Source organism: Erpetoichthys calabaricus, chromosome 12 (assembly GCF_900747795.2).
Source record: "Erpetoichthys calabaricus chromosome 12, fErpCal1.3, whole genome shotgun sequence".
In the NCBI taxonomy this organism is placed as follows: domain Eukaryota; kingdom Metazoa; phylum Chordata; class Cladistia; order Polypteriformes; family Polypteridae; genus Erpetoichthys; species Erpetoichthys calabaricus.
In genome coordinates, this window is record NC_041405.2 from 120,070,912 (window position 1) to 120,097,276 (window position 26,365).

General features: G+C 38.5%; 1 protein-coding gene across 4 annotated transcripts in view; it reads right to left on the reverse strand.

Annotated features, from left to right (window-relative positions):
* Positions 1 to 26,365, reverse strand: part of mid2 (midline 2) — a 494,772-nt gene that overhangs the window by 89,578 nt on the left and 378,829 nt on the right. For all 4 annotated transcript variants that reach the window (XM_028816075.2, XM_028816074.2, XM_028816073.2 and 1 more), the window contains exons 3-4: positions 20,605 to 20,700; positions 15,296 to 15,403 (exon numbers count right to left, since the gene is read on the reverse strand). In XM_028816075.2, coding sequence (XP_028671908.2) covers positions 15,296 to 15,403; positions 20,605 to 20,700 — 204 coding nt within the window. The remainder of the gene's footprint in view (positions 1 to 15,295; positions 15,404 to 20,604; positions 20,701 to 26,365) is intronic.

Below are 26,365 nucleotides of genomic sequence, written 5' to 3' on the forward strand. Positions count from 1 at the left end.
TGCAGATGTTCTATCAAACAGTTGTGGCGAGCGCCCTCTTCTACGCAGTGGTGTGCTGGGGAGGCAGCATTAAGAGGAAAGACACCTCACGCCTGGACAAACTGGTGAGGAAGGCAGGCTCTATTGTTGGCATGGAGCTGGACAGTTTAACATCTGTGGCAGAGCGAAGGGCGCTCAGCAGGCTCCTATCAATTATGGAGAATCCACTGCATCCACTAAATAGCATCATCTCCAGACAGAAGAGCAGCTTCAGTGACAGACTGCTGTCACTGTCCTGCTCCACAGACAGATTGAGGAGATCGTTCCTCCCCCAAACTATGCGACTCTTTAATTCCACCAGGGGGGGTAAACGTTAATATTTAACATTATACATAGTTATTGTCTGTTTTTTTCACCTGTATTATTATCATTCTTTAATTTAATATTATTTATTGTATCAGTATGCTGCTGCTGAAGAATGTGAATTTCCCATTGGGATTAATAAAGTATCTATCTATCTATCTATCTATTAGAGCACAACTTTCTCAAAACTCATATAAATCAGTTCTGTTCCAAGTCTATCCCAGAAGCATCAGGGAACCAGACCCCGCACAGGGCCCATTGACACATACACCCATACTCACAAAGGGAATATATACTGTCATCAAATAAATTAACTTATTATAGGGCAATGGGGACTTGAGAGGAAAAAAAAATCTTTAATTTTCCCATAATTAACAATAGTATCTGTCCTTATTGATAAATCTGCTACTTATTTAGCCAACTTATTTGAGATCATTATTATCAATTTCACCCTCCGTATAATATTTCCATTTTAAGACAAAACATAATTAGCAATGACATCTGTCCTTATTGACAAATCTGCTACTTAATTGTTTTCTGTTGAATAACAGAATTTCAATTCAATTTAAGTTCAATTAAAACTTACATTTAAGGAAATGGTCATAAAACATCATGTTTTAAAATGTGAAGGTAATACTCTTAATAAAAATGAAGATATCTGGACCCCTAAGAAGTATGCTATACCCATAAAGACCTGGGGCTGCTGATAATGGATATGGAGACTATTTTTCTGCAGAATTAAAGTTATAAAATTCTACCCTTCCTAATCAGGTAGATACCAATTAAAAGACTGATTCAACAACAATTTAAACAACCAACAGTAAATTAAGATATAGCTCTGGACAGGGTGGCACAATGGCAGTGGGTAGCACTGCTGCCTTTTGGATCTACTATCCAGCGTTTCAATCCCATGCTTAGATGCTGCCTATGTGGGCTCTGCATGTTCTCCTTGTGTCCATTTTGTAAAGATAATCCAGATTTCCTCCTACATTCCAAAAGATCTGAAGGTTAGGTTAACTACCAACACAAAAATGGCCTCGGTGTGTGTGACCAGCCAAACAGAGAAAGCCAGTAGTTGTCAACAGCCCCTAAAGGCTTCAGGGCACATCCAGCAGAGAAGATATGGCAACCCCTCTGAGACTGTAGCCAGTTTTAGAGCTACAGCATTTTGGAAACTCAGCTCTTTAAGATGGATGAAAATGGAAAGGAAAACCAGGAGCTAATCTCTCTGGAGCAAATATATGATACATGGACCACAGAAGAAATTCCATGGTGGGGTTTAAAGCTGCCAGTCTGGCACAGGCCAGCTCAATGTACTGCAGAGTTATTCGAAGAGTGAGATAAATGCTCAGCTGCTGGAAGTCAGTGATGCTAAAATCTGGAACAGAGTGACAGGAGGTGAGGAAATTAGTGTTTTCTTGGGGACCTATAGTGGGCAAACCACCTTCAGGTACACAGGGGTTCAAAACCTGTGTAGTTGGGTGCACAGAAGAAGAAGAAGAAGATTGTACTTTGTGAGCTCCCCATGTTCATCCCTCCTTGTTATTATTTATGTTAAATAATTGTCCAATTTCTATTTACCCTTTGGTTTCCTTCAAATTTCCTGTGTGCATGAAATATAATGGCCAGACTGTGTTAAAAATCAAATTCAAAAGAAATGACTAGAACACTGATAGCGGGTGTACGTTTTAGACCAATTGAAACATAAAGGATGAGAACCTTAGAATCTTTGTTAATAGAAAGATGAAACTATTGCCTCAAAACAAAACAAACAAATCAAAATGGGTATTTTTATTACCAGCACTTCCTCGGCTCATGAAATGAAATATAAAATCAGCACACCAAAAGTTACTGGGAATATTTAATAAATAACCTTTATCCTTTTAAAACACAAGAACCTTATAAAAGAGCCATTGTTAATATGCATTCAATTTTCATATAGCTAGACTGAATTTAAAAATATAGTAATTAAAGAGACATCAAGTGTGTTTTTATACTAAATCAAGAATAAAGGACTCATGAAGATGTGCTTCTTCACCAGTTACGGTGAAAAAGCTAAAAACATCAGGAAGAAATTCCACTTGTGCCAGACTGCTTCTAATCCTGCTTCTGCATGCAGTGCACTTGATTTATGTCATTTATGAAATCAACAGGCTAAAAGCAGTACAAGCATCTAGATGCCTTGTCACAATGAAGAAAATCAAACAGACGTCAACCAGCTCTGTCCAGCACATACGCACTGTTTATCTCCCCTTTATCAATTTTTATTTTCGTTTCTGTCTCTTCTTATGGATTCATTGTCTGCAAAATTTTGATCAAGCTGTGCAGTTAAATAATTTCTTAGATTGGCCACATTAGGTGCCATGTGTTCTCAGTTTGTGTTGTCCATCTGGGTTAATGTTTTTTAATACATTTTATTCTCTATGGAATCTATCCAAGTAAACACTGAAAAATGTCTTTTAATTTACCTTTTTACTAGGTTTTTTATTATAGTCTTTTTCTGATATGTACTGTAGTAATGACTAAATACACTTTTCAGTGCTATAAATGGGGACACATGCAATGTTCTTATGCAAAATCAGCACTCTGGGGGTCACAAGGAATTTTCTGGATTTCGTGTTTTACTGAAAGCCCTTCTTTTAGGGTGTACTCACACTGGGCATGTTTGTTCCGTACCATGGCCAAGTGCAAATGTCCCCCCTCACTACTCACCCACTGGCCTGCACTCACACTGCACTTAACATTCTGGGCCCGGGCACACTTTCGTCATGAACATGCCTGTAAAGCCAAGACAACATCCAAACACAGAGTGACAGCATGCATGTCAAAATGATTTTATTTATTTGGTGTTATTTTTGGAGTTGTGTAGGGCAGGAAAAAGCTTTACCTCTTATAGATTTATTAACTGTGTGGCGCAGTGTTTTGCTATTAATCGTGGTGCACATAAGAGAAGATTTTTATGGAGACAAATGAAATTAAGGGAGAATTTACAGCTTTTCTTGCCAACTACAATTCACATCAATCTATAAGAGGAGAATAAAAACCTGTTTTTAACTCAAATGGTATTAAATGAAATGACTTGTCACATCATTAACCTCATGCCTATTTTCCGTGCTCAGGTACGTTTAGCGATCACACTACTCCCAAATCCTGCTCAACTCTGCTTGGGCACACCTCTTCCAAGCGGGCCGGAGCATGGTACAGAGCGATCAAACTATTCAAACGAACAAGACTTTGGGGGAGTACATGTGCACAAACATGCTCGGGCACAGAATGAATTGCCAGTGTAAGTACACCCTTAGACACAGGTGGAGAGCAGCCTTTGAATAACAGCTATTCACTATTCAATTAAATCATAAATTAATTATGATGTAAAACTTTCCTAAATACCGGACTTGCTGCTCAGCTCACATGCCACAAATTGCAAGCTATAGTAATGACAAACACTGAGATATAAAGCATTTTCTCCTACAGCTTCCGACCCTGTTCTTTGTTTAACATTGAACTCACAGCCAGGAAATATGGAACTGAAACATAAAACAAAAAGGCTTTTTGTGCTTCTGCACAGGTCGAAGAGAAATCAGTTTACTAACATTGGTGTGACTGGCAAACAACACATCTGATGGAAGAAGTCCTGTGAAGAACTCTTTGTAAGCATTCCCCTCTGAGAAACAGCACATATATTTTGAGCCTCCCACACATTTTTAGGTAGTTATGAAAAATAAGTTTAACATCCGGGTGCTCTGGTTTCCTCCCACAATCTAAAGACATGCAGGTTAGGTGGATTGGCGATTCTAAATTGGTCCTAGTGTGTGCTTGGTGTATGTGTGTGTGTGTGTGCGTGTGTGTCCTGTGGTGAGTTGGCACCCTGCCCAGGATTGGTTCCTGCCTTGCGCCCTGTGTTGGCTGGGATTGGCTCCAACAGACTCCCGTGACCCTGTGTTCGGATTCAGCGGGTTGGAAAATGGATGGATGGATGTCTGTCTTATTTATCCATCAATTCTTTAATCCAGTATGGAGTTGACATAGTCAGAACCTTTGCTACTAGCATTGAACTAGTAGAAAATGGGGTGTCAGTCAATCACAGAACTTTCAGAGTCATGTTTGGATATTTGAAAATAATATTAGGTAAAAATGTACATGCAGAAACATTGATCAGTTTAACTGTCCTTCCATGCCCTAAACTGACCATGATCTGATTGGGTTTTCATGAAGAGCTAAAGGATTCTGACAGACAGACAGACAGACAGACAGACAGACAGACAGACAGACAGACAGACAGACAGACAGACAGACAGACAGACAGATAGATAGATAGATAGATAGATAGATAGATAGATAGATAGATAGAAACTTGATTGATCCGTAAGAAATTGCAAAAACAGCTGCTGTATAACACAGACACCAATTAACAGCCCTGCTACTTTTAAGCCTAGATTTATTTCAAGTGCACTGTACCGGGATGCAAAATCATTTATATTTTACAAGATTCTGCTTAGAACCATCATTTTTACCAGAAAGGTGACTACTACTTCAGAGCTGAGTCATGTCTGCTACATTTGAAATAAGCTGAATGCATGTAGTTTAATGTAATATTAATGTGGGAATACTGTGTTGTTTATAGAAATTATTCTGAGACATGACAGTCTATTTACTAAACCAAAGGTTTGTGGCATGTGGTTTTCTTTCTCTTTTTTAATCATCTCTGCTAGTTTTATAGGAACTCAGCCTGAGTTTGGCTGAAGATCTTTTCTTATATACTAGACAGATAGAACAGTACACTCAGTACACTCATATGTAACCAAAAACTCTTTCAAGTTTTGCATTATTAATATAGAATATCTCGATATATAAAAAATCTGTCTGTCTGTATGTCAGTCCCCTTTTCACGAGAGAACTACTTAATGGATTTAGATCAGGTTTTTCTATAATTTATTTGAACATTCTGGTTGATTTTGCGACTTTTCTCATTGCACTATGTATCATATTTTGCTTGTTGTCCCCATTTATTTGCGCGAATCCGAAGGGGAGACAGGAAGCGGGCTGAGGGGGAGGGGGAGGAGGTGGGGCCTCAGTGCGTTTTCCTTACCTCCACTTAGCTAGCTTAACGAGACAACTACTTAACGGATTTAGATCTGGTTTTTTCTAGAATTTGCTTGAACATTCTGGTTGATTTTGCGACTTCTGTCATTGCGCTAAGAATCATAGTTCGCTTGCAGGAGCGATATATTCAAGCTAATCCGAGACAGAGGCTGTGGGCCGAGGAGAGGGGGAAGCGTGACATCAGGAATGGGGTGCCGGGCAGGGCCCTCCTCACTGTCCTTTTTCACTAATACACAGGTGGACCCGTGGGACACGGCTAGTCATTTTATAACTCTGCTGACCCACTTCTTCCTTTGAAGTGTTGCAGGATGCCTGAACCTACTCTAGCTGCTTCATGAACAAGGTAGAACTTCAAATTGAACAAGATGTCAATCTATTGCAGGGCTCACTTACACTGGGTCAGTTTAGAGTTGTCATTCCAAAGACCAGAGCTATAAGTAATTGAAATGTGGCAGATAACCGTTGTACTTGGACAAAAATCCTTCTGGCATTGGAAATATAACCCAGGTCACTTTTGAAGTTATACAGCATTTAAGCCCACTTCATGAACCAAATGTGAATTTCATTTCATACTATTAACACAAAGTTGCACTTTTTATGAGGATGTGCTACTCAGCTGCTCTAGTGTGATAGTGACACTGCCAAAACTGGAATGCTACTGAATGTATTGGCCAGCCAATGGCCTCAATCCGTGTAAAGATGCTTTAGCAGGAATGGGCATTTAGGCATGTGGGATGCAGATCGACACAGTGGTTAGCACCGGTGCACGGTTCCTGTGTTTAAATTCTGTCCCAGGCACAATCTGTGTCGAGTGTACGCATTCTCCCCTTACCCCTGGAGATTTCCTCTGAGTGGTAGAGTTCCCTCCCACATATCGAAGATGTATCTGTTAGACTAACTGATTGCTCCTTGATGATCTGTTGTGAGTAAGTTTAGAAGGTTGTGCGAGGTTGTAGTCATGGACTGGGGTCCAATTCAGAATTAGTTTGTGTGTTGTAAACCCAAAGTTTCTGGTGAACTGCACCCATACTTTGTAAAAAGTAGATCCTTTTTGGATCCTAGATGAGACATCAGTGAATCATTAACCACATTTACAGTGTGCACAGAACAAACTGATTTATACTTAATTTGGTGTCGACAGTCACTACAAATTGCATGACTATGAGAAAGTAAAGTGCTTGGGGAGAATCCACAATTAAAACAGGAGAACATGAAACTCATGGAGAACTGGAGGGAAAAGAAAGAAAGATAGGCCTTGGGAGTTCGGAGACAACATCACTAATCACAGTGCTAGCCAAATGCAGGAAATCACATTAAAAAAAAATGTTGAAGCCCAACAGAGAAATTAAGCTCTAACATATCAGTGACCATGCTGTATTCTGGGAAGTTCCAGAAATCCAAACTTGTTATTCTAGCCTAAAACCCAATAATGCATGGCACTGAGAGAAATATGCATTTCAACTAGGAAGGAGAGATTGGTTTACACAGGAATGAAACAACCGGCATAGATAAGCTTCTGGATGCTATCCTGTTTGACAACACATTCTGCATTATCAATTCTGACTGTGGTGGAAGTATTAAGTGACTGGGATATAATTGTATGGGCAGAAATTGCTGACATTTATCCATATCAATAGTGATGAAGTGGCAAAGGCACAGAAGCTGATTCTCTGCGAGGCTTCGTATATAAACAGAAATTCTGTTCCACTACTGCAATACATTGAAAAACTGCTTATTGAACTCTTTAATTCAGGCCTAATGCCAGCTTGGCTTGTTTAATCTAATTTGCTCTGCTAAAGGGTTCTGCACCTCCTGCTGCCTGATCCTTAACAAAACCACATTTATCACTGATCTAAATTCCATCAACCTGCATGAGGAAGGATGTGCCACTTCATTTTACAACACAGCGGGGTGGCCTGAAGTATCAAATGGATTTTTTGCAAAAGTTTGCCGTCATTGAAAGACTTGGGACACTGATGGATAGAGCACACTGGTGTCTTAATGTAGTTACAATCAAGAAGTTGAAAAGTTTTCTGAAGAAAATAAAGTATGCTCAACTGGATGAATCCCAGCCCACCACTTTAAAGTCAGTGGGTAACTGATGTTCTACACTATCTGAAATTGGAAAAAATCTAATTCTCACTTAGAGGATCTGTTCAAGACTTTTTTAAAATATGGCAAGGTCTAATTAATAACATTTTAGAATAAGCATTTATATCAGGGAAAAGGACATTCTCTGTTCAAGGTTGTTTTTAAAGATTTGCTCTTGCTGTTGGCTGTCCTCTCTTTCTCTCGGTTGGGGTTTGAATTCCATTTTGTTAAGTTTAACTTGATTGTATGTAATGTTATCTTCTTCAAATAAAATTAAAATAAATACAAAAAGAGAAAATAAAGCATTCTATCATTAGATGTATAATTGTAGCACCTAAGTTGGACATTAAGTCTATGCTGTAACACAGCTAAGTCTCTATAAAATGATACATTTGTCTAATCTATATATATAAAATCCCTATGTGCGTCCAGGTGTGGGTGTCTTCTGGTGAAGTGCGCATGCGCGGGGCACAGTGCTATGCGCGATATTACTGTCAGAGAAAGTTAGAGGCGTTTTACGGAAATACAAACCAGTATTACTGCGAGAGGAAATTAAAGGTACACAATACAGTGACGCATATTCCAGCCACATACAATCCAGTATTACTGTCAGAGGAGAATTAAAGGCATATTACCGACGTGCACGCCTGTATTACCGCCAGAGAAAATTAAAGGTATATTACGGATGTACGGACGTATATTACGGACGTACAAGACGGTATCCTTCAATAAAAAAAGGACGACCTCAATTGGGCGCAGCGAATAAAGGCACGCGTAAATAAAGATCTGCACCTGTTGCTCTTCACATATTCCAGAGCCATTTGAACTAAATTATCTACGCGCCCTTATTGAATAGAGCTGTACAAGACAGTATTACTGTCACAGAAAATTAAACACACACAATACACTGCGGCAGCCCACGAAGAACGGTCAGCTCAGCAAGTAAACATCAACAAAAGAAAGGCTGAAAGAAAGAAAAATACGACCAACAAAAAGAATGAGGTCAAAGTCCCTTGCCATTTAATATAGACTGTTCCTACTAATGTTTATGCACTACTGTTCTAGCGCCCGTTATTGTAACGGGCTAAATGACTAGTTTTTAATAAATTATTAATTTATTTATCCATCCATCCATTTTCCAACCCGCTGAATCTGAACACAGGGTCACAGGGGTCTGCTGGAGCCAATCCCAGCCAACACAGGGCACAAGGCAGGAACCAATCCCAGGCAGTGTGCCAACCCACCGCAGGACACACACAAACACACCCACACACCAAGCACACACTAGGGCCAATTTAGAATCGCCAATCCACCTAACCTGCATGTCTTTGGATTGTGGGAGGAAACCGGAGCGCCCGGAGGAAACCCACGCAGACACGGGGAGAACATGCAAACTCCACGCAGGGAGGACCCGGGAAGCGAACCCAGGTCTCCTTAGTGCGAGGTAGCAGAGCTACCACTGCGCCACTGTGCCGCCCAATTTATTTAATAATTAAATTATTAATAATTGCTTTTGTTTAAACTTTTTATGTTGCACTTTGAGATTTACAGCTAATGTAAAGTGCCCCTATAAATAAAATGCATTATTATTATTATTATTAATTAGTTTAATTAAATTGTCTTTGCGACGGTCCTGTTTCAAACTAGTGTAACAAAAAGCCAGCACATCACAGTAGAATCTGTCTGCTTCCATCTCTCCATATTAACACTTCTTTTTTCATGGCACTGCCAGATGGCGGCATCTTACACCCAGCCTGCTCTGAATCATTCTGTACATGCTGTAAAATCTGACAGGTCAGCAGCTCAGCCAGCAGTCTGAAGGTGAGCAGCAGTTAGACACGGTCTTCTTTCTGCTTCTCCTTACTGGTTTCTGAGAAAAAGCAAGAAATCTTGACAGACTATATAATTTGTAACTTTTAGACAATAGCATATTTTATTTTTCTCTCTGTTTTCAGCATGATTGCTTGCATTTCATTTTCTTCAGGTGCCATAAATATTCTCCTGACGTTTACATTAAAGTACACAGCTGGACATCAACAAAAATCCAAGCTTCACAATAAAATATTAAGCATTCCTGTCATCTCATTAGTGCCTACAAATCTAACCTGATCTCGAGGCTCCCCACAAAAGTAAGCAGAACAATTTCTAACTCACTCTGCACAGTACATCTTTATTTGCTTTAATACAAAAGAAGAAGTAGACCAGAAAAGTAAATTACTAGTTTATTGAGAAGAAAGCTAAGAACTATTTTCTTAAAAATAATAACGTCTATTCCGTCTCCAAGTTAAACAGCAGATTGAGATCAGCTATTAAAGCGTAAGAGACTAAATTAATGCTAGACAAAGGTAATGTGTTTGCCTCCAAAATAATATAGAGGACAAGGCAATCAGGTATCCCTTGAAAAGGCAATTACTCTAAGGCTGTAAACAGGCCAATAAACCAGGAGTCTTATTTTTAAAAACATGTGCAAAATTATCCCAAATCTCAACTTACTCTGAAATTAAAGCATAGACCAAATGGACAATTGGACATATGGACACTGCACAGCTATTAAACTGTGCTTGAAGCTGTTGTCCTGTGAGATGCCTATCATGCAAGCTGTTGACTCTCAGAAGTGTATCCTCTCATTCTGTTGTGGTTTTGGGTCTACCACAGCTGTTCCTGTCAGAGTTTCCAAATTCCTTTTGATGGTGTAGGAAACTGGACTTAATGACCCCTTGGTTTTCTTTGAAATTCCTCTAAAGGAAAGACCTACACTTTTAAGGGTTATTATAGTCTGCCTGTCTGTCTTCCTTTGTTAATTTCCCTTTTTCACGTCATTATTATAGCAATATATATGATACAATATTATCCAAATAATTCTTCAGATATGTAGCAACACCATTTGCTCCAGCACAGCTTTTACACAGACATAGCAAGTAATCAACAAAAGTTGGAACACCTGCAGGAACTGTTTGTATCAACTTTCAAGACTGAATAAACTTCCATTGCTGCAGAAAAGCTGTAGGTTGTTAATTCATTACTTGTTCCCTGAATAAAGCCTTTCGATATAACTCTGAAAATGGCATTTTTCTGTTTTTTATAACCTAAACTTTATTTTTAACCTTTGGCAGTTTACTGCTTACCTTTTTACCATTTCAGGTTAGTCACTGGAATTAAACTCCTGAAATTTCAGTAAAAACAGGAAAATGGGGGGTGTTCTAAAACATTTGTGATAGGAAATATGGAACTGAAACATAACACACAGGCTTTCTGTGATTCTACACTGGTCGAAGAGCAATCAGTTCGCTAACAGGGGTATGACAAGCAAACAACACATGTGATGGAAGAAGTCCTGTGAAAAACTCTATGTAAGATTTCCCCTCTGAGAAACAGCACATTGGATGACAGGGGGATTTGGTATATTTTGAACCTTCCACACATTTTTAGGTAGTTATGAAAAATAACTTTTAACATGTCTGTCCCATCTATCCACCAATTCTTTAATCCAGTATGGAGTTGACATAGTCAGAACCTTTGCTACTAGCACTGGGCACAATGAAGGAACTAGCAGAAAGTCATGTTTGGATATCTGAAAATAATATTAGGTAAAATGTCTATGCAGGAACATTGATCAGTTTAACTGTCCTTCCATGCCCTAAACTGACCATGATCTGATTGGGTTTACATGAAGAGCTAAAGGATTATGATAGATAGATAGATAGATAGATAGATAGATAGATAGATAGATAGATAGATAGATAGATAGATAGATAGATAGATAGATAGATAGATAGATAGATAGATAGATAGATAGATAGATAGATAGATAGATATTCTAATGACAGAGGAGCAGGCAAATATTTTTATCTGTTATTGTGTTGGCTGGTTAATGGAATATCAAAAGATATTGCTTGGCAGGCTGTGGCAATGGCACTCAACAAAGAATGTGACCAAAATCAGGAAAGCAAGCAAGACTTGATGGTGACCAGTCTGACATATGACCGACCAGTCTAGAACAGTAGGTGCTTTATTATAGTCCACAGCAAAATCAACATAGTGAATATTAGTACTGCATAAGTTTTATTTAAAGGAAATGAATCCGTCCTTCTAATTCTTGCTCTATATAGTCCTTCTGCATTACTCTTCTGCTGGCTTGCATCAGCATGTTAATGTCATTCTTATTTTAGTTGTCCCTAAAGCATTATTTTCTTATTTGCTTGTTTTTGCTTTCACCTAAGTAAGCTTTTATAAGTAAGTCTTCTATCTGGGAGAGAGCTATAGCCTACCAGTGAATCCTCACAAAGAAAAGTTTGTACAAATTACTTTGGTTATGCATAAGAATATTTTCATATCGATTTTGGGTTTTCTGAATCCCAATTTTCATATAAAATTAACTCTATGAAATTTTAGATTAAATATTTTTGGATGACTTTTTAGAATGAGGCCACAGGTTTTTACATTCAGAGTCATTTTACATTATCAGGGTCATTTTTCTTTACACAATGAACTGTGGATTGTGAGTGCCATGAAGAGCAGATGGGCATCCCGACTGGACAACAGCATGACCACTTGGCAAGTTGGAAAGTGCCAGGGGATAGACAAGCAGAAGCTGGAGGCCAGGAGCAGCTCCATCCCCCATATGTTAGGTGTCCCAGATTGGATACCCGCAGGAGTCCATGGGAAGTAGAGTACGGAAGTGTAGCCCTGAATGGAGTTCCTGAGTGCCACAGGTGGGACGGATTGCCCTGGTTTTCAAACAACCTGGAAGTACACCCCACAAGTCATACCAAGTCACCAGAAGCCCTGGCGTGGAGTCAAATAACTTTCATATGTCAGTTGACTCTATCTAAAGAAGCAGGTGCTGTTAAAGATTTCCGGGCCCATTCTGTGACCAGGAGACTGTGAAGAAGAGCAGGTCAAAGCTTGGCGTTAAATGTTTGAAACATCGTGTGAGAAGCAAGTTATGTTGTAAGCCTGATCCTGCTGAGGATAACCAATTATTTTGTCCTTGGTTTACTGTTTACCAGATGCAGCACAGCAGCTATTCAGCTGTCATTGCGTCACTACCATTAGAGATGGCAAATAACTGGCAACACCAGTCACAATAGTATATGTATTTTCTCCATATGCATTATAATGAAATATTTTTATAATCCCATGAATTTCGTTACACCAGGATTCCTCTGTATATAGTATATTTATAGTAAAATGTCTTTGGGCATCACTTTATTGACTCTAAAATAACTGGAAACATGGCTCAACTAATACCCAATAATATCACTCACTTCACATATGAATATGCATTACAAGTTTCAAATACAACCTCCCATGTAGAATAACATTATTTTGTGTCAGACAGAACACCGCAGTCCAAAACAGTCAGATTTAGAATTGAGCACTGTTTTACAAAAATGACAATTAGCCAGTTGATATCTAGACATGAGAAAATATGTTAGGTGAAATAGGTGAGGGAGAGTGAGAGTATCCAGTCAGTGTTTCTTTCGTTCTGGTACTGCTGTCTAAACGTGCAAGAATATACTTCGACAGGATGAGAGGTTTCTTGCACAATATTGCATGGTGAATTATTTCAATTTATGTTCTCTTGTCCTTCTTTTATATTTTTATGTTCTGTCATTAATTTATGTAAGGTTGAATTCCTGTAAGTTGAATATACGGAAGGTAAGTTTCTATGGTATATAAATACAAGCAGTATTTTTTGCTAGTACAGGGTAGAAGGAGCAGGTGGAAACAGGGGAAGGAAAAGGCTTCATAAAGAGGAACAAAAAGCTCCCTAAAAGTCAGCATAGGTAGTCACGGGTCAATATGAGAAAGAATGGTTTAAAATCATAAAAGGGGTTCTAAAGGATAATCACCAGGGACAGAGAGATGCAATGACAGGATAGGAGGAAGCCAGTAAGGTTTTATTCCTTATTACTGAGAACAAGGGAACCTGCCCCTTTAAATTAAACAAACAAACAAACATAAAAAGGGCTCAAGTGTTTGTGGCTACCATTAGACACCATGTCCCGAGAGGTACCTCAATTTTGTAATGTGTTTCTGACCCGTAAAGTAATTATGAAGAATCCTCTGTCAGTGTCATTTAAGCCACAGTGGAGAGGAAAATGGAGTGAAGGTTCAAATGGAAGGGATACAGAATTGCAGGAGCACTTCAGAGAGAGACAAGTGGATGAACGATTGGAGCAGACCTACCTCCGCTGCAAAATTTTAAGAAATGTGTCTTACCCACTACTATGGGGCATTATGTCATAAAGTCTCATAAATCCAACAAAGTAACATTCTACTTGAGAACATTGGGATAACCCGGGTTAATGACCCCCTGGGGCCAGACCTGTATTGGAGTGTTGAGTAGGTGGTTATCGGCAACAACACTTAGACAAGGAAAAAAAAAGATTAAAAATTTAAATGAAACTAGGGGGCTTTGCCCCCTGCTCTCTTCGCTCGCCAACCCCTCCGGCCAGCGCTACACACCAGCCACTTCGCATCTCTGCTGCTCGCATATGTGGATTTCACTTTCACCAAACAACAAATCTTTTAGTTCTCGTGGATACGCCTCTTCATTAGCAAGAAACACTACTTTTCCCTGATGGCAACACAAATTTGACGATCTACAAGTCTCCGACTTAAAGTTTAAATCCGAATATATTCGATCTCTTTTCACTGTTCCGTTATTTCACCGAGTAATCATTTCTGTTTGTTTGCACTAATGCAATCTTTACTATCATTTTTTTTGAGACCTTAGAATTTTATCACTTTCATTATCTCTAACCTGCTCTGCAAGTGTATCACGCCAACGTTTTTAAATTCTTTACAACGTTCTACTTTGTCATCTACTCTTTGTCTTTTATTTCCAGCCCAAGGCGTGGTTAAATCTCTTGGCACAATGTCTTGCCTCGCGGGACTTGAAAGTATCTCTCTGAAAAAGTCATGTCTCGTCCCAGGATTTTTTTATTATAATAGAGAGATATGGCAACACTTTATAATAACTTTCATTAACAATCTGCTAATGTTTGTTTATGACTTATTAGTTCATATGTACTTAAACATTCATTCATTAAATGACAATTCATATAACTAGTAACACTTTTTAATTACTTTTATTAATAAGTCATTAAAAATGTTATATAGTGCTTCTTCAAATCTTTAAAAATCATTTATTCATTAGTTGATGATGTTTTTGTACTACCTTATCTAAATTTGCAACTATTTATCCATTCCAAAGTTTTGTAAAGATTTATTAATGAAATTTATTATAAGGTATTACCAAAACATGTTTCCTTATTATGTCATTATCCGAGTTTATACCCTTATAGCGTCTTTATATTGCACAATACAGTAGCAGCAGAGGTAGTGGTACAGTCAGAGTATAGTGAAATTCCAATATGGATATAATAGATGATATCTGTCACAACCTGAAGTTGAGATTCACTTGATTATAAAGGAAACTAGCTTGACAGACAGAATGGTCTCCTCTCATTTATGTTCAATACAAATTAATCAAGTCGTGTTTTCAATATAAGAGTGTGAAATTAGAGAACACTACAGAAGCAAATTTGTAAACAGCCGTCAAAATGAGAACATGCAAAGTATCAGGGAGATCACGCTCAGTAAAAAAGTGAAGAAATTCCTGTACTGTGTAAGTACACAAACACACAGTCCTTTTCTCTTTCCTTGATCTGTAACAGCGATTAGAAAAACAAAGTTAAACAGTGCCTCTCAGCAGCATGGCAGACAAACAGAACTCGGTATAGAGGCCTACCTTAGATTCCTTGATTTTAACAGCAATTACTTGCTTCCTTTGCCGAATGATTTCCACCAGCTCATCACACTCTTCCATTAATTTGGCTTCATGCATGGCTGTGTTTACCTGTTGAGTAAGAAGAGGAATTGATGAAGAGGGTAAATCACTTGGTGACTTTAGCTTTTTCACTTGACACAAGACACCAAAAAAAAGCACAAAAAAAAATCATCATCAGTAAAATATGCTGGCACGACCAACTTGAAGTAATCAAAGTAACACTTAGTAAGCATTAGAGCATCCTAATCAGCATCAATCAATATTCATGCATTTAAAAAGATTTTTTTCTTTCCATTGGCTTGGAATGCAATGGTAGGGAATATATCACTTTTGGATAAAGTCATATACCTTGTGTAAATCTGTTTTAGGCAGCAGTCAAACAAACAGAGATGACAAACTCTATCACGATATCAAGGAATATATGTGCTATGCCCTGGTTTCTTACTCCAACAAAATACTGCAGAGCTGTATATAGAGTTTAAAGATGAAGAGTCTGATGTGCTTTAGGTCTTTAATACTTTAAAACCCCTACATGTGATTGGATTGTACCCATCGTATTGAAAGAAATAAAAGACATTATTTAAGAACATGTAACAGAACACTAGAAAGTTGAAATTATGACTCTAATCTACACAAAGAGGAAAAATGGGTGCTGGTAATTACAAACCAATAAGTCTTAGTTCTATGCCAAAAAAATATATGAATCCATAGTAAAAAATAAATTAGAAAAGTACCAGTATGAAAATATCATACTAAATAACAGTCAACATGGATTTATGAGAGGAAGATCCTACTAAATCAATCTACTACATGTTTTGAACAGGCTTCTGCAGTCGTGAACAAAAGCCAAGCACAGAACAGTTTACTCAGACTTTTGATAAAGTCCAGCAATTTTGAAATTAGAAGCTACTGGTATCAGAGGTAACTTTCAAAATTCAAAGTGCTACAAGTTGGCAAAAGGAATGTTAAATCATAAATACAAGATGGAAGACACTGTCTTATAGGAAGGAACTTCTGAAAAGGATTTAGGTGGTTAATGTCGACACAACATTCCCATTGTCTAAGCAATATGCAGAAGCAATTAAAAAGACAATAAAATGTTAGGTTATATTGTTGAAAATTGTCGAATATAAATTAAGGGACATTATGCTCAAGACTGTACAAAGCAGTAGTAAGTCTGCACATGGAGTGTTATGTTGAGTTCTTGTCCCCAAACTACAAACAAGGCACAGCAGCACTTGAAGTTATGCAGAGGAGAGCAACCAAGTGCACCTCAGGTCTGAAATGCACGTAGTACTATAACAAGATGAAGGGCCTATTCAGACTTGAGCGTTTCACATTACCAGAATCTGTTTGGCTTTTTCAAACTTTTTAAATGCATTTTGCAACTTTTTATTTTTATCTTTTGGTGGCATTTTGCAAAGATTTTCAAGTGTTTTTTTAAAGAAGTATTTTCCAGGGAAAATAATGTTTGACATCAGTCCCTGTCAATATTTTGTGGGATGTGAGGTGATTTTATGATTTTGTGCTTTTAATAGTGGAAATCAGTGTGCTGAAGAGGAGGTGCCATCAGCATCATGAATGCAGATACTGGGTTCATCATATTCAGAGGGAGACCACAGGACAATTCTGGATTCTCGTTAAAGAAATGAGGCGGCATCCTGAAAAATTCCTGGATCACACCAGGATGCTGATACATGTGTAAGTACAGAGATTAATAATAGTGTCTTTGTGATACTGTAGTAGTCAGCAGATTACCTGGAAGGTGGGCGGAGCCAGATACATGACTTACAGTGAAAGGTTTGCTGAGCTGCATTCTATCAAATGAGAATATTTGCAAGTCCAGGAAGGTTCAAGAAGGAGGGTGGAGACTGTAGTGGAAAGTAATTGAGGTGCTGGACGAGTAATGTGACATAAGAAACAGCACAAAAACAGAAGTGGTTTGCAGCCCAGTTGGCGTCTGTTATTCTATGAATCATTGCCTGTGGCCACAATAGTAGGATAGTACTACTTTTCAAAGTACAATCTTTTATTGTTAAGTAAATACATTGGTTATTGGGTTTAACTGTCATTTGGTGTGTGCGTCAGTCTTTTCATCTTAGTAGTTGGTGCAATACTTTTGTCCATTTCGCATCGGATTTTAAAATTTCAAATCATAATAGGTTGATGTTACAGTTTCTGCTTAGGAATGTTCAGAATCATGTAAAGAAATACAGTTAGAGCATCCCTAATCCACAATGCCTGGGACCAAAGGAATTTCAGATATTTTTGGATTTTGGAATATTTGCTTATGTTGCATATTTGCATCCTCCCAAAACAACCACTTGCAATTCCTCCAGTTTGTGCACTTTAAACTGCTGGGGTTTCAGTACAAGAGCAAAGGAAACTGAGCAAAAAACTTGACGCTGAAAGCTGAAAATAGCTGTTATCCATTCAGGATATCTTCTGCACAACTTTACTGAAGCTTAATGAGTTGTACATTTTAGAGAGCATGGCAACAAAAGAGACAGACTCACACATGAACCACTGCATCTACTTGTAACTGGCTGTCTATGCACAGCTAATGAAAGTTATTTTGGGTGTTAGGTCCTCGCTCCCATGCCAAAACTCAGATAGCAATACACACACATTGCAGAAATAACCATCCATCCATATATTTTCTTTCTCTTGGGCAGGGTCACAGGTAAGCTGGAGCTTATCTCAAGAAGTATTGGTCACAAAGCAGGAACAATACCTGGAAAGGGTGCCGGACCACTGCAGGGTAAAGACGCACACACTAGGGCCAATTTAACATCATAAACAAAGGCCAAATACTGTGGGATTTCTCATTCTTAATACTTTACTCATTTATTAATGCTATATTCTTTTTTTTTATTCTTGAAAGCCGAAAGCTACTATGGGCAAGATGGTGATGGCAAGTCAACAAGGATTTTAATTTGACATGGAAGAAGTGCACCTAGAAACGATAATGAAAGAGCCAAAGAGTAGTCTTTCAACAAACTAAGCATACACTGCCAACCAAGTGTGCCAAACCAACCACAAAATCATCCACAAAAAAGCCACCAATAAACTTTAACATGTAGACATTTGAAATATATTTAAAAAAAGCAAAATATATAGGGAAATATATATATATAGCAAAAAAGTACTCAGAGTCTCCCATTGAGATAAAGAGAGAATGTGTAAAGGCCACTCAAAAAGTGAAAAGGCCTGAATTCAAACTCGGGTCTCCAGAGTAGAGGAGGCAGCAGCGTTATATGTTATACCACTGGCTTACACCTCCATATGTTCCAATATGTTAACAGATGCCGCACACTTCTGGAGGTGCTAACTTATGGTGGCAATTCTGAACCAAGATTATGAAAATGCAGAGTATACCAAAATTATTTGTCATACTCACTACCGTCCACACAACCATACTCAAGTAATCTAAATAAACAGTAGGGAGGGAAGTAGATACATATATAGAGGGAGAGGCTGGGAGCGTGCACTGATAGCATGTTGCTGCACCCCACCACACAATGAACCACCTGGATTGGGACCTGAGTGCAGTGGGTGACACCTCAGCGCCACACTGGAACAATGTGAGGTTTTTGATGGTGACTAGAGTGCCAGTTCTGCCACCAAACACCACATTTTCCCTGTAAGTTGGGGCACCTGCTTTCAGGGCTGCATGCAGGTTAATGGCCTTGCTCAAGGGTCCAGCAGAGTAGAGTCACTTTTTGTGTTTACGGGATCCGAACAGACAACTCTCCGATTGCTGGCACAGATTCCTATGCTCAGAGCCACCACTCCGCCCATGCACAATATATAAAAAGCATAATAATATAAGTGATCAATGTTCAAGACTTTTATTTCTTTTTTACTGTTATTCCTAATGCTGTGCTTTGCCCAACAACAATTTTAACCAAGACCATATGAATTATATATACATTATAAACACTGTATAATAATGACCATTTAAGGACTATGAACAAAAGTAAACTGTGGCCATTTCTGTTACTTGATGAAATAAAAACAGCTATTTAATCTGTACAGTTATGAGATTATTAGTAAGTGTAGTGATTTGTAACAGCTCATGGTTTTTAATTTGTATATTCAAAACCATGAATGATAATACGACTTTTCTGATTAGGGCTTCAGTATTATAAATATTCTGCTCTCCCTTTTCTGATTATAAACAACTCTATTCTTACTCAATTTGCTTTTCTTAGCGTGTAAAATTTAGAAATGATGCCAGTTGTTTGTCATCCATTTCAGATTCTGTTGTTTCATGGTTTCTAGAATGATTCTGATTCATCCGCTGTGAGCATATGAAAGTGAGAAACCACTGAATTACATTGCCAAATTAAAGCATAATAGTTTGTTTTGTGTTGCTTTCATCTTTTAAACGCCTGAACTGAGTGAAGTAAATCATATCGGTCCACACACTACAACAACTCACTTAAAGTGGTCTTCTGATGAAGAAACTGCAAAATGGGTCCCTACATTTTTTCAGTAACAGAAACACAAACTTGTAGTATTTTAGCTTTCTTATCACAGTGTGATGCATCTGAGTATCGAAAACCAAGTGAGACAAAAAACAGAACAGGTGTCACACAACAAAACGTCACTTCATCCTTTAATCTGAGGGGCTTTTCAATCAATGAATTGTTAGTGAGCGACTAATGACTTCTCGGGAGGGCTGCCTCCCAGTTCAATTAGTTCCACAAATAAGCTGGAAGGATCAGAACTACAATAGGTTTAAGAGAGCTTGGCAGCATTTGAGTAAAACTGCTGGCAGCCAAAAAAAAAAAAAAAACATCCACTGACTTGATGAGGGAGTTGTAAGGTTAAGGCAGCGTCACCCAAACTGCTAGGTCCACAGAAGATATTCACCCCTTGAATAACAAGCAAATGCACATCAATGGAAGCAGCTCGATTTTTTTTTACTTTGTAATAAACATATGTGTCTCTTTTGGCATTTCACCTTGACAATATCATTATTATTCCAAGCCTATTCCCATCCAGACATTTTGAAACAAAACACACAACACGACGTGGTACGCGTCAATGCGGCTTGGCAGTAGTTTGTTTTTTGTCTATCTGGTGTAAGGTGAATTGTGGTTACTAACTGTAACTCCAAACACTCTTATGCTGCTTGATAACTGCCGACAAGTGTATGGAGCCATAGGGAAGCAATCAAATCTGATATCCTATCACACTTGGTTTGGCATCGTTTAAAAGAAATAAACAACAGCAATTGACTATTCCACTGGCAGAATGCTTACCTCCACTTGCTGACAGATCTGGATCAACTTTCCCATCTGGTTTTCTAATTCACCATTGCGTTTCATCAGGTTCGTCAAGTTGTTCTCTAGGGTTTGCTGCAGAAACACAAAGACAGACAAGCAGACTTCAGCAACAGATTTGAGTTTGACTTCCAACAGACTGACATTCAAAGTCTTATTTACTAAATGTAATGGCAGCAGGATTGTCATTCATTCACTTTTCAAGCAGATAACCCAACAGACATCTGATTATTCTTTCGTGAAATTGACCTACACTGGCAATCATTCCTAAATTTCCATTCCTGGGTTCTTTAAGAAAGGGTCTTATGGTCTGAAATATATACACAGCATATATATAAAACATAGCATTTTTAAACTTACTTAACCAACTCACAGTTGTGCAGGGCCAAAGGCCATCCTAGACGTACTGGGCACAAGGCAGAAAATAGCTCTGTACAGTGTGGGGTCCACTGCAGACCCCACTCACATACATAGACACTCAAACAGCAAGTATAATGGTAGTTTTTCAATAATTGCTCCATGCCCATTAAGCTTCAATTCCTAAATTTAACTAAACATGTTAAATAAGACTTTCTCATCTTTTAGTCTGTAGAATCCAACATTACAGTTGTACACCATGGGGCAAACATTTAACCAATAAAGTATTATGGTGTTTACAAGGGTATAATTTAAAGTCATTCTATAAATGCTTTCGGCAGCAAAGTAGGCAGTGTCTATTCTGTCAATATCTGTCATGAAACTCGTCTTTAGCTCGCTCAACTATATTGATGCTCCGTAAGATTCAAAATCATCAGGTATAAGACAGTGCACTATAATATCCCATAATACCCATCTGTGCTGCTTAATTCACATAAACCTGATGCTCATGTTTTCTCCGTTAAGCGTTCTTTCATTATAAGCGGCCTACTGCATGAAGTTATCTACAAACGTCTGTTTGTTTTGTGAGGCTCTGGTGACAGCAGCATTTACATTCTGCCTACAGATTCCTGTTCTTTTTGGATCGGGTTCTGCAATGCTTTACATTGCTAAAGCACCTCCTGTTTTGATGGATAGTTCCTTCTTCTGTATTCTTGATCTCAGATTTTTTCCAAGCTCCTCCAAGTGTCTGCCGATATGGCATTCTTGTTTCCAGTCATGCATTGTTCGGCATGATACCCGTATTGTATTCCTATTTGCTTTGTAAAGCGCCTTGTGATGGGTGCAGATCTGTGGATGTAATGATGCTATTTAAAGTAAAGACTCACAGATAGACAGATTAACTGCTTAGCTATATTTGAAACTTTAATTACTACTTTTCTATATGCTAATTCCAATTTCTTCAGAGTTTTCTCTGCCCCTGTGGCCAATTACAAAAATGCTACCTTAGTAGTTGGCATGATAATAAGAAGAAGACTGTGCTTCATTCATGTCATTATTTCCCACAGGTAACAAATTACCAGTATGTAGCAATTAGGCTTCTAAATTATGCAGAAAGATTACAATCCCGAAGGCGTACATGCTAGGTTAATAAGTGGCTCTAAATTTCCAAAGTGTGTGCCAGTCTGGAATCCCATGATGAGCTGTCTTGTGTCCATTGTTCAACGTTCAATGTTCAATGCTGAGGAGCTAGGCTACAGTTCCTCCCATCTATTTTTGTTGCTAGTCATGTGTTTTTACTGTATTCTCATTTGCTCTTTAAAGTGCCTTGTAAAATTGTGGCACACCTCTGTAGCTGGAAAATTAGCTCAGAAAATGGATATATGGAATAAAGGGGAATAAATGTCATCTCCACAACGATACAAGATATTGAACCTTCACTGCCTTTTTCCGATTGCATTTGGTCATATCATACCCTGCAAGTGAGACAGAGTCCAGATGGAGTTCCAGAGTTTAGGGATTGAGAACTAAGCTTTGGGAGATTTCAGGAGCAGTCTGTAACACATTGGTTGGCTTGAACTGACATACTTAAAGGACTGGATTTGTGTTCATGATTATGAATAGATGACAGCAAAGTGGCTGGAGATTCTGGGGCCTGTGTTGGAAGCCAGGTCTGGTCATTGAATTTTTAGAGTTTTCTGTCATATCCTGTTAAGATTAATCAAGGACTCTAAATCAGCTCAGTATGACTATGTGTGTGTGTTATGTTAAGTGAGCCCAGGATTGGCTTACACCTTGGATTCAACACTGTGTGGATAGGCTCCAGGTCTCCGCGACACTGTGAGTGACAAAACCGCTTCAGTAATGGATGGATGGACTACCACCATCTCACTCTAACTGCACATCAATAGTTATGCAGCCTATAAAATCATCCAGCATGACCAGTTTGGCAGTGGGTCAGTGATGGTCTAAGGGTGCCCATATTAGGTACCGGGATGAAATCCTCAGAGCCATTGTCAGACCTTATGCTGGTGCAGTGGTCTCCAGGTTCCTTGTGGTGCAGGACAATGCTTGGCCTTGTGTGGCCAGAGTGTGCAGGTAGTTCCTGGATGACGAAGGCATTGATGCTATTGACTGGCCCACACGTCCCCCAGCTCTCTTCATGTAATGGCCCATTCCCTGGTATCTCTTCTATACTCTTGAGACCTTCTTGAAACGGCATTAATGGGTATGCCATCCTGAAGGAGCTGGACTACCTTTGCAACCTGAATTGGCGGCAGGTACCACCTCAGGCTATAGTGTGTGCTGTTCTGGTCATCATACTACAAAAAAAGACATAGCAGCATTAGATGGTGCTCATCAAACAGCATACAAGCGCATCCTGGAATTAGGAGTCAAGTTCTACTCTGATAGATTAAGGAACGCAGCCTCTTTACTTTTGAGCAATGGCATCTACAAGAGGTCCAGCCCTCTAGGGCATAGATAAAGTAGATCTTTTGCAGTTCCACAGTATATCACATACTCACGCACAAGAGGAGGATGTGTGCTCAAGCCAGAAACCAGGAAACACTTCTTTTCACAAAAGATTGTGGCTATCTGGGAAAAACTACTGAGTCATGCAGCTGAAGCAGAAAACCTGACAACTTTTAAGTAGTATCTGGAAGAACTGCTTGAACAATTTAGCTATTGCCAAGCCAAGGATACTTGGCATACTGAACGGCCTCCTTTCGTTTGTCTAAGATCTTAAAAAATATGACCTGTAGAAACGGCAACCCGATCATACATATGGCTGAATTTAATATACTGTTCAGAGCCACAGAGAAGAAATGCATTCTACTGAAGATATAACAACAAAAAAAAAAACAAATCACCAAACAGCAGCTTACACTTTATATAAGGCATTCAATGCTAACCCCATGTGCATTAAAATGTATCAAGGAACATCTTTACATAATTTAATCATCTGACTGCAGTGCTATGTCTCAAAGACAAGCAGACATTAGTCATTAGATAAAAAGTGTCTAATTAAAAATGACTTCAAACACCCAAAAGTAATAAGCAAAAAGGCACAAACAGAGGAAGATATCCATTCTCTATCTAGCAATTACTTTTTTTTTTTACAAGTTGATAGACAATTTTCTGAGACTTGATGTAAAGAAATCAGTAGCAGTGCCATAACAAAGGCAACTGAAATAACATTCTGCACTATCAGAAAAAGAATTGGAAATAAAAATAGTAATTTCACATAGATTGCATTTTTTCTGTTACTGTGCACTGCTGAGATTAATGCCAGAAGCAGTGCTCATTTTTTCCTCCACGTTTTTAGAGTGCTAAATATTTAATAGGTACAACAGTCCTTCAGCTCATGCAGAGAGTTAACTGTCATCCCTCCTGGGCAAACGACTTCAGCCAATTGAAAAGGCCTCATCTGTGGGGATGTAGCTAAAATGTTGCAGAGCCCGATATGCTGTTCTTCTAACACCATTATGTCTCAGGAGGGTCTGCTGATCAGTCATCCTTGAATGGATGGTCAAGTTTTTAAGTGTGAATTCCTAGCAGGACATGTGTTTTTATTCATCTATAATCACTCTACTGTGCTTCACAATAATTAAGGCTCTAAACAAATACAGTGCAGCCAATAAAATGGAGCAGCAGGTGAGCATTCCATCTTGTAACAGTCAGGCCCTGGGCACCTTCTGTGTACAGTTTGCATAGAAGTTGGTGTCTTCAGGTGTGGCAATTGCTAAATTAGTTCACTACTGTCCCTTAGCAGATAAAGAGAACTAAAGCTCAATTGGGGACTCTAAATTGCCAATCAGTCTTGGTCATGTGCAATTGTGCTTAACAAAAATCTGTCTTATCCTTCAAGCCCTGCTTATGCCATGTACGTGTTATACACATGACAGCAATTACGGCATTCAATATCTTCAGAAAGCATTTAGACCCTTTTGGAGCAATACTGGAATGTGTACCAGTACATCACATACACTATCACATTCATATAGACATCCTCACGCTCACTCTAATAAGGACAATTTAGAGCTGCCAATTAAATAAGTCCTTAGAATATGAAAACAAACTTGGGCTAACTAAAGGAAAATCCCGACAAACATGGGGGAACATAGTGACTCTAACACTTGCAGTGATCAGAGCTGGGTTCAAATACAGTCCTCCTGAAACCATGAAGACGAGCTGTGTGCTAATCACAAAAATTAATACTAGAAATATCTATGTTTCAAAATAGAGTTTAATTCACATACCATATTTACTTGTGTTTAAGTTCTCCTGCGGATAAGTCAGTGCTTGATTTTATAGTATAATTTCCGATATTTTATAATGTTGGTCGTATAAGTGGAATGCGGAAAAATCACACTATTGGTCCAAGAGATTATGATATGCTAATGCCCACATGAGAGAGTAACCATGGAGCACACTGCCTTTTTTTTTCTATGTATTGTGCCTACTTGACCACACGGTAATACCCACACTATTCCAAAGCGACGTTTGCACTGTTTTGTGTTTTTTGTATCTCACACCCTCATACACCTTTATCGTAAGAGCATCCCTTATCTACGCCGGAGCGTTCAATGAGAAGAAAATATGAAGCTGGTTTTAAATTAAAAATTGTTGAAGTGGCAAAAGAAACTGGCAACTGCACTGCTGCAACAAAATTCGATGTGTCTGAGAAAATGCTGCGAGATCAGAGGAAACAAGAAGATTATGTGTTGTATTTTTGAATGGGCGTATTAGTCGGGGTCTTTCAAGACCCGACTTATATGTGAGTATATACGGAAACTCATTGCTATATTTCATAGCGATCACTTATTTTGTCATCTGTGTTGACAGGACACTTCCTGCTTGAGATTTAGGCATGTGAAATAGGCAATATGAGATATCTTTAAAATAACTGGCAGCAGAACACACACACAAACAGCAAACTGACCTATGCCGTGACACTAATCTCATTTTGGGTGGTAATATTATTTGATGAGCAGAAATAATTATTATTGCATATGTCATTGATGCTAGGAGTTTCCATAATATGCTACAACTGAAAATTCTAGCAGTTCTGATAGGAATATAAAAAATTTGACGAATAAGAGTAGCCCATCCAGTTCATCAAACTCATTTGTTTAGCTGATAGCTAAGCTTGTCCCAATACCTCATCCAGATACTTCATAAAGGTTGTCCATGTTTGTGCTTCAACTTCATGTCTTGGTCGTTTGTTCCAGATTCTCACAACTCTTACTAGCATATGTATACTCTTCAGACTGAAACTTACTTTTTTGAACAAATATACCAATGATTAATTGCCTTTTTTCTGTCAAAATACTTCTTAATACTCTGCTCTTTAAATGGATTTAGTGACAGCATTCACCTCTCT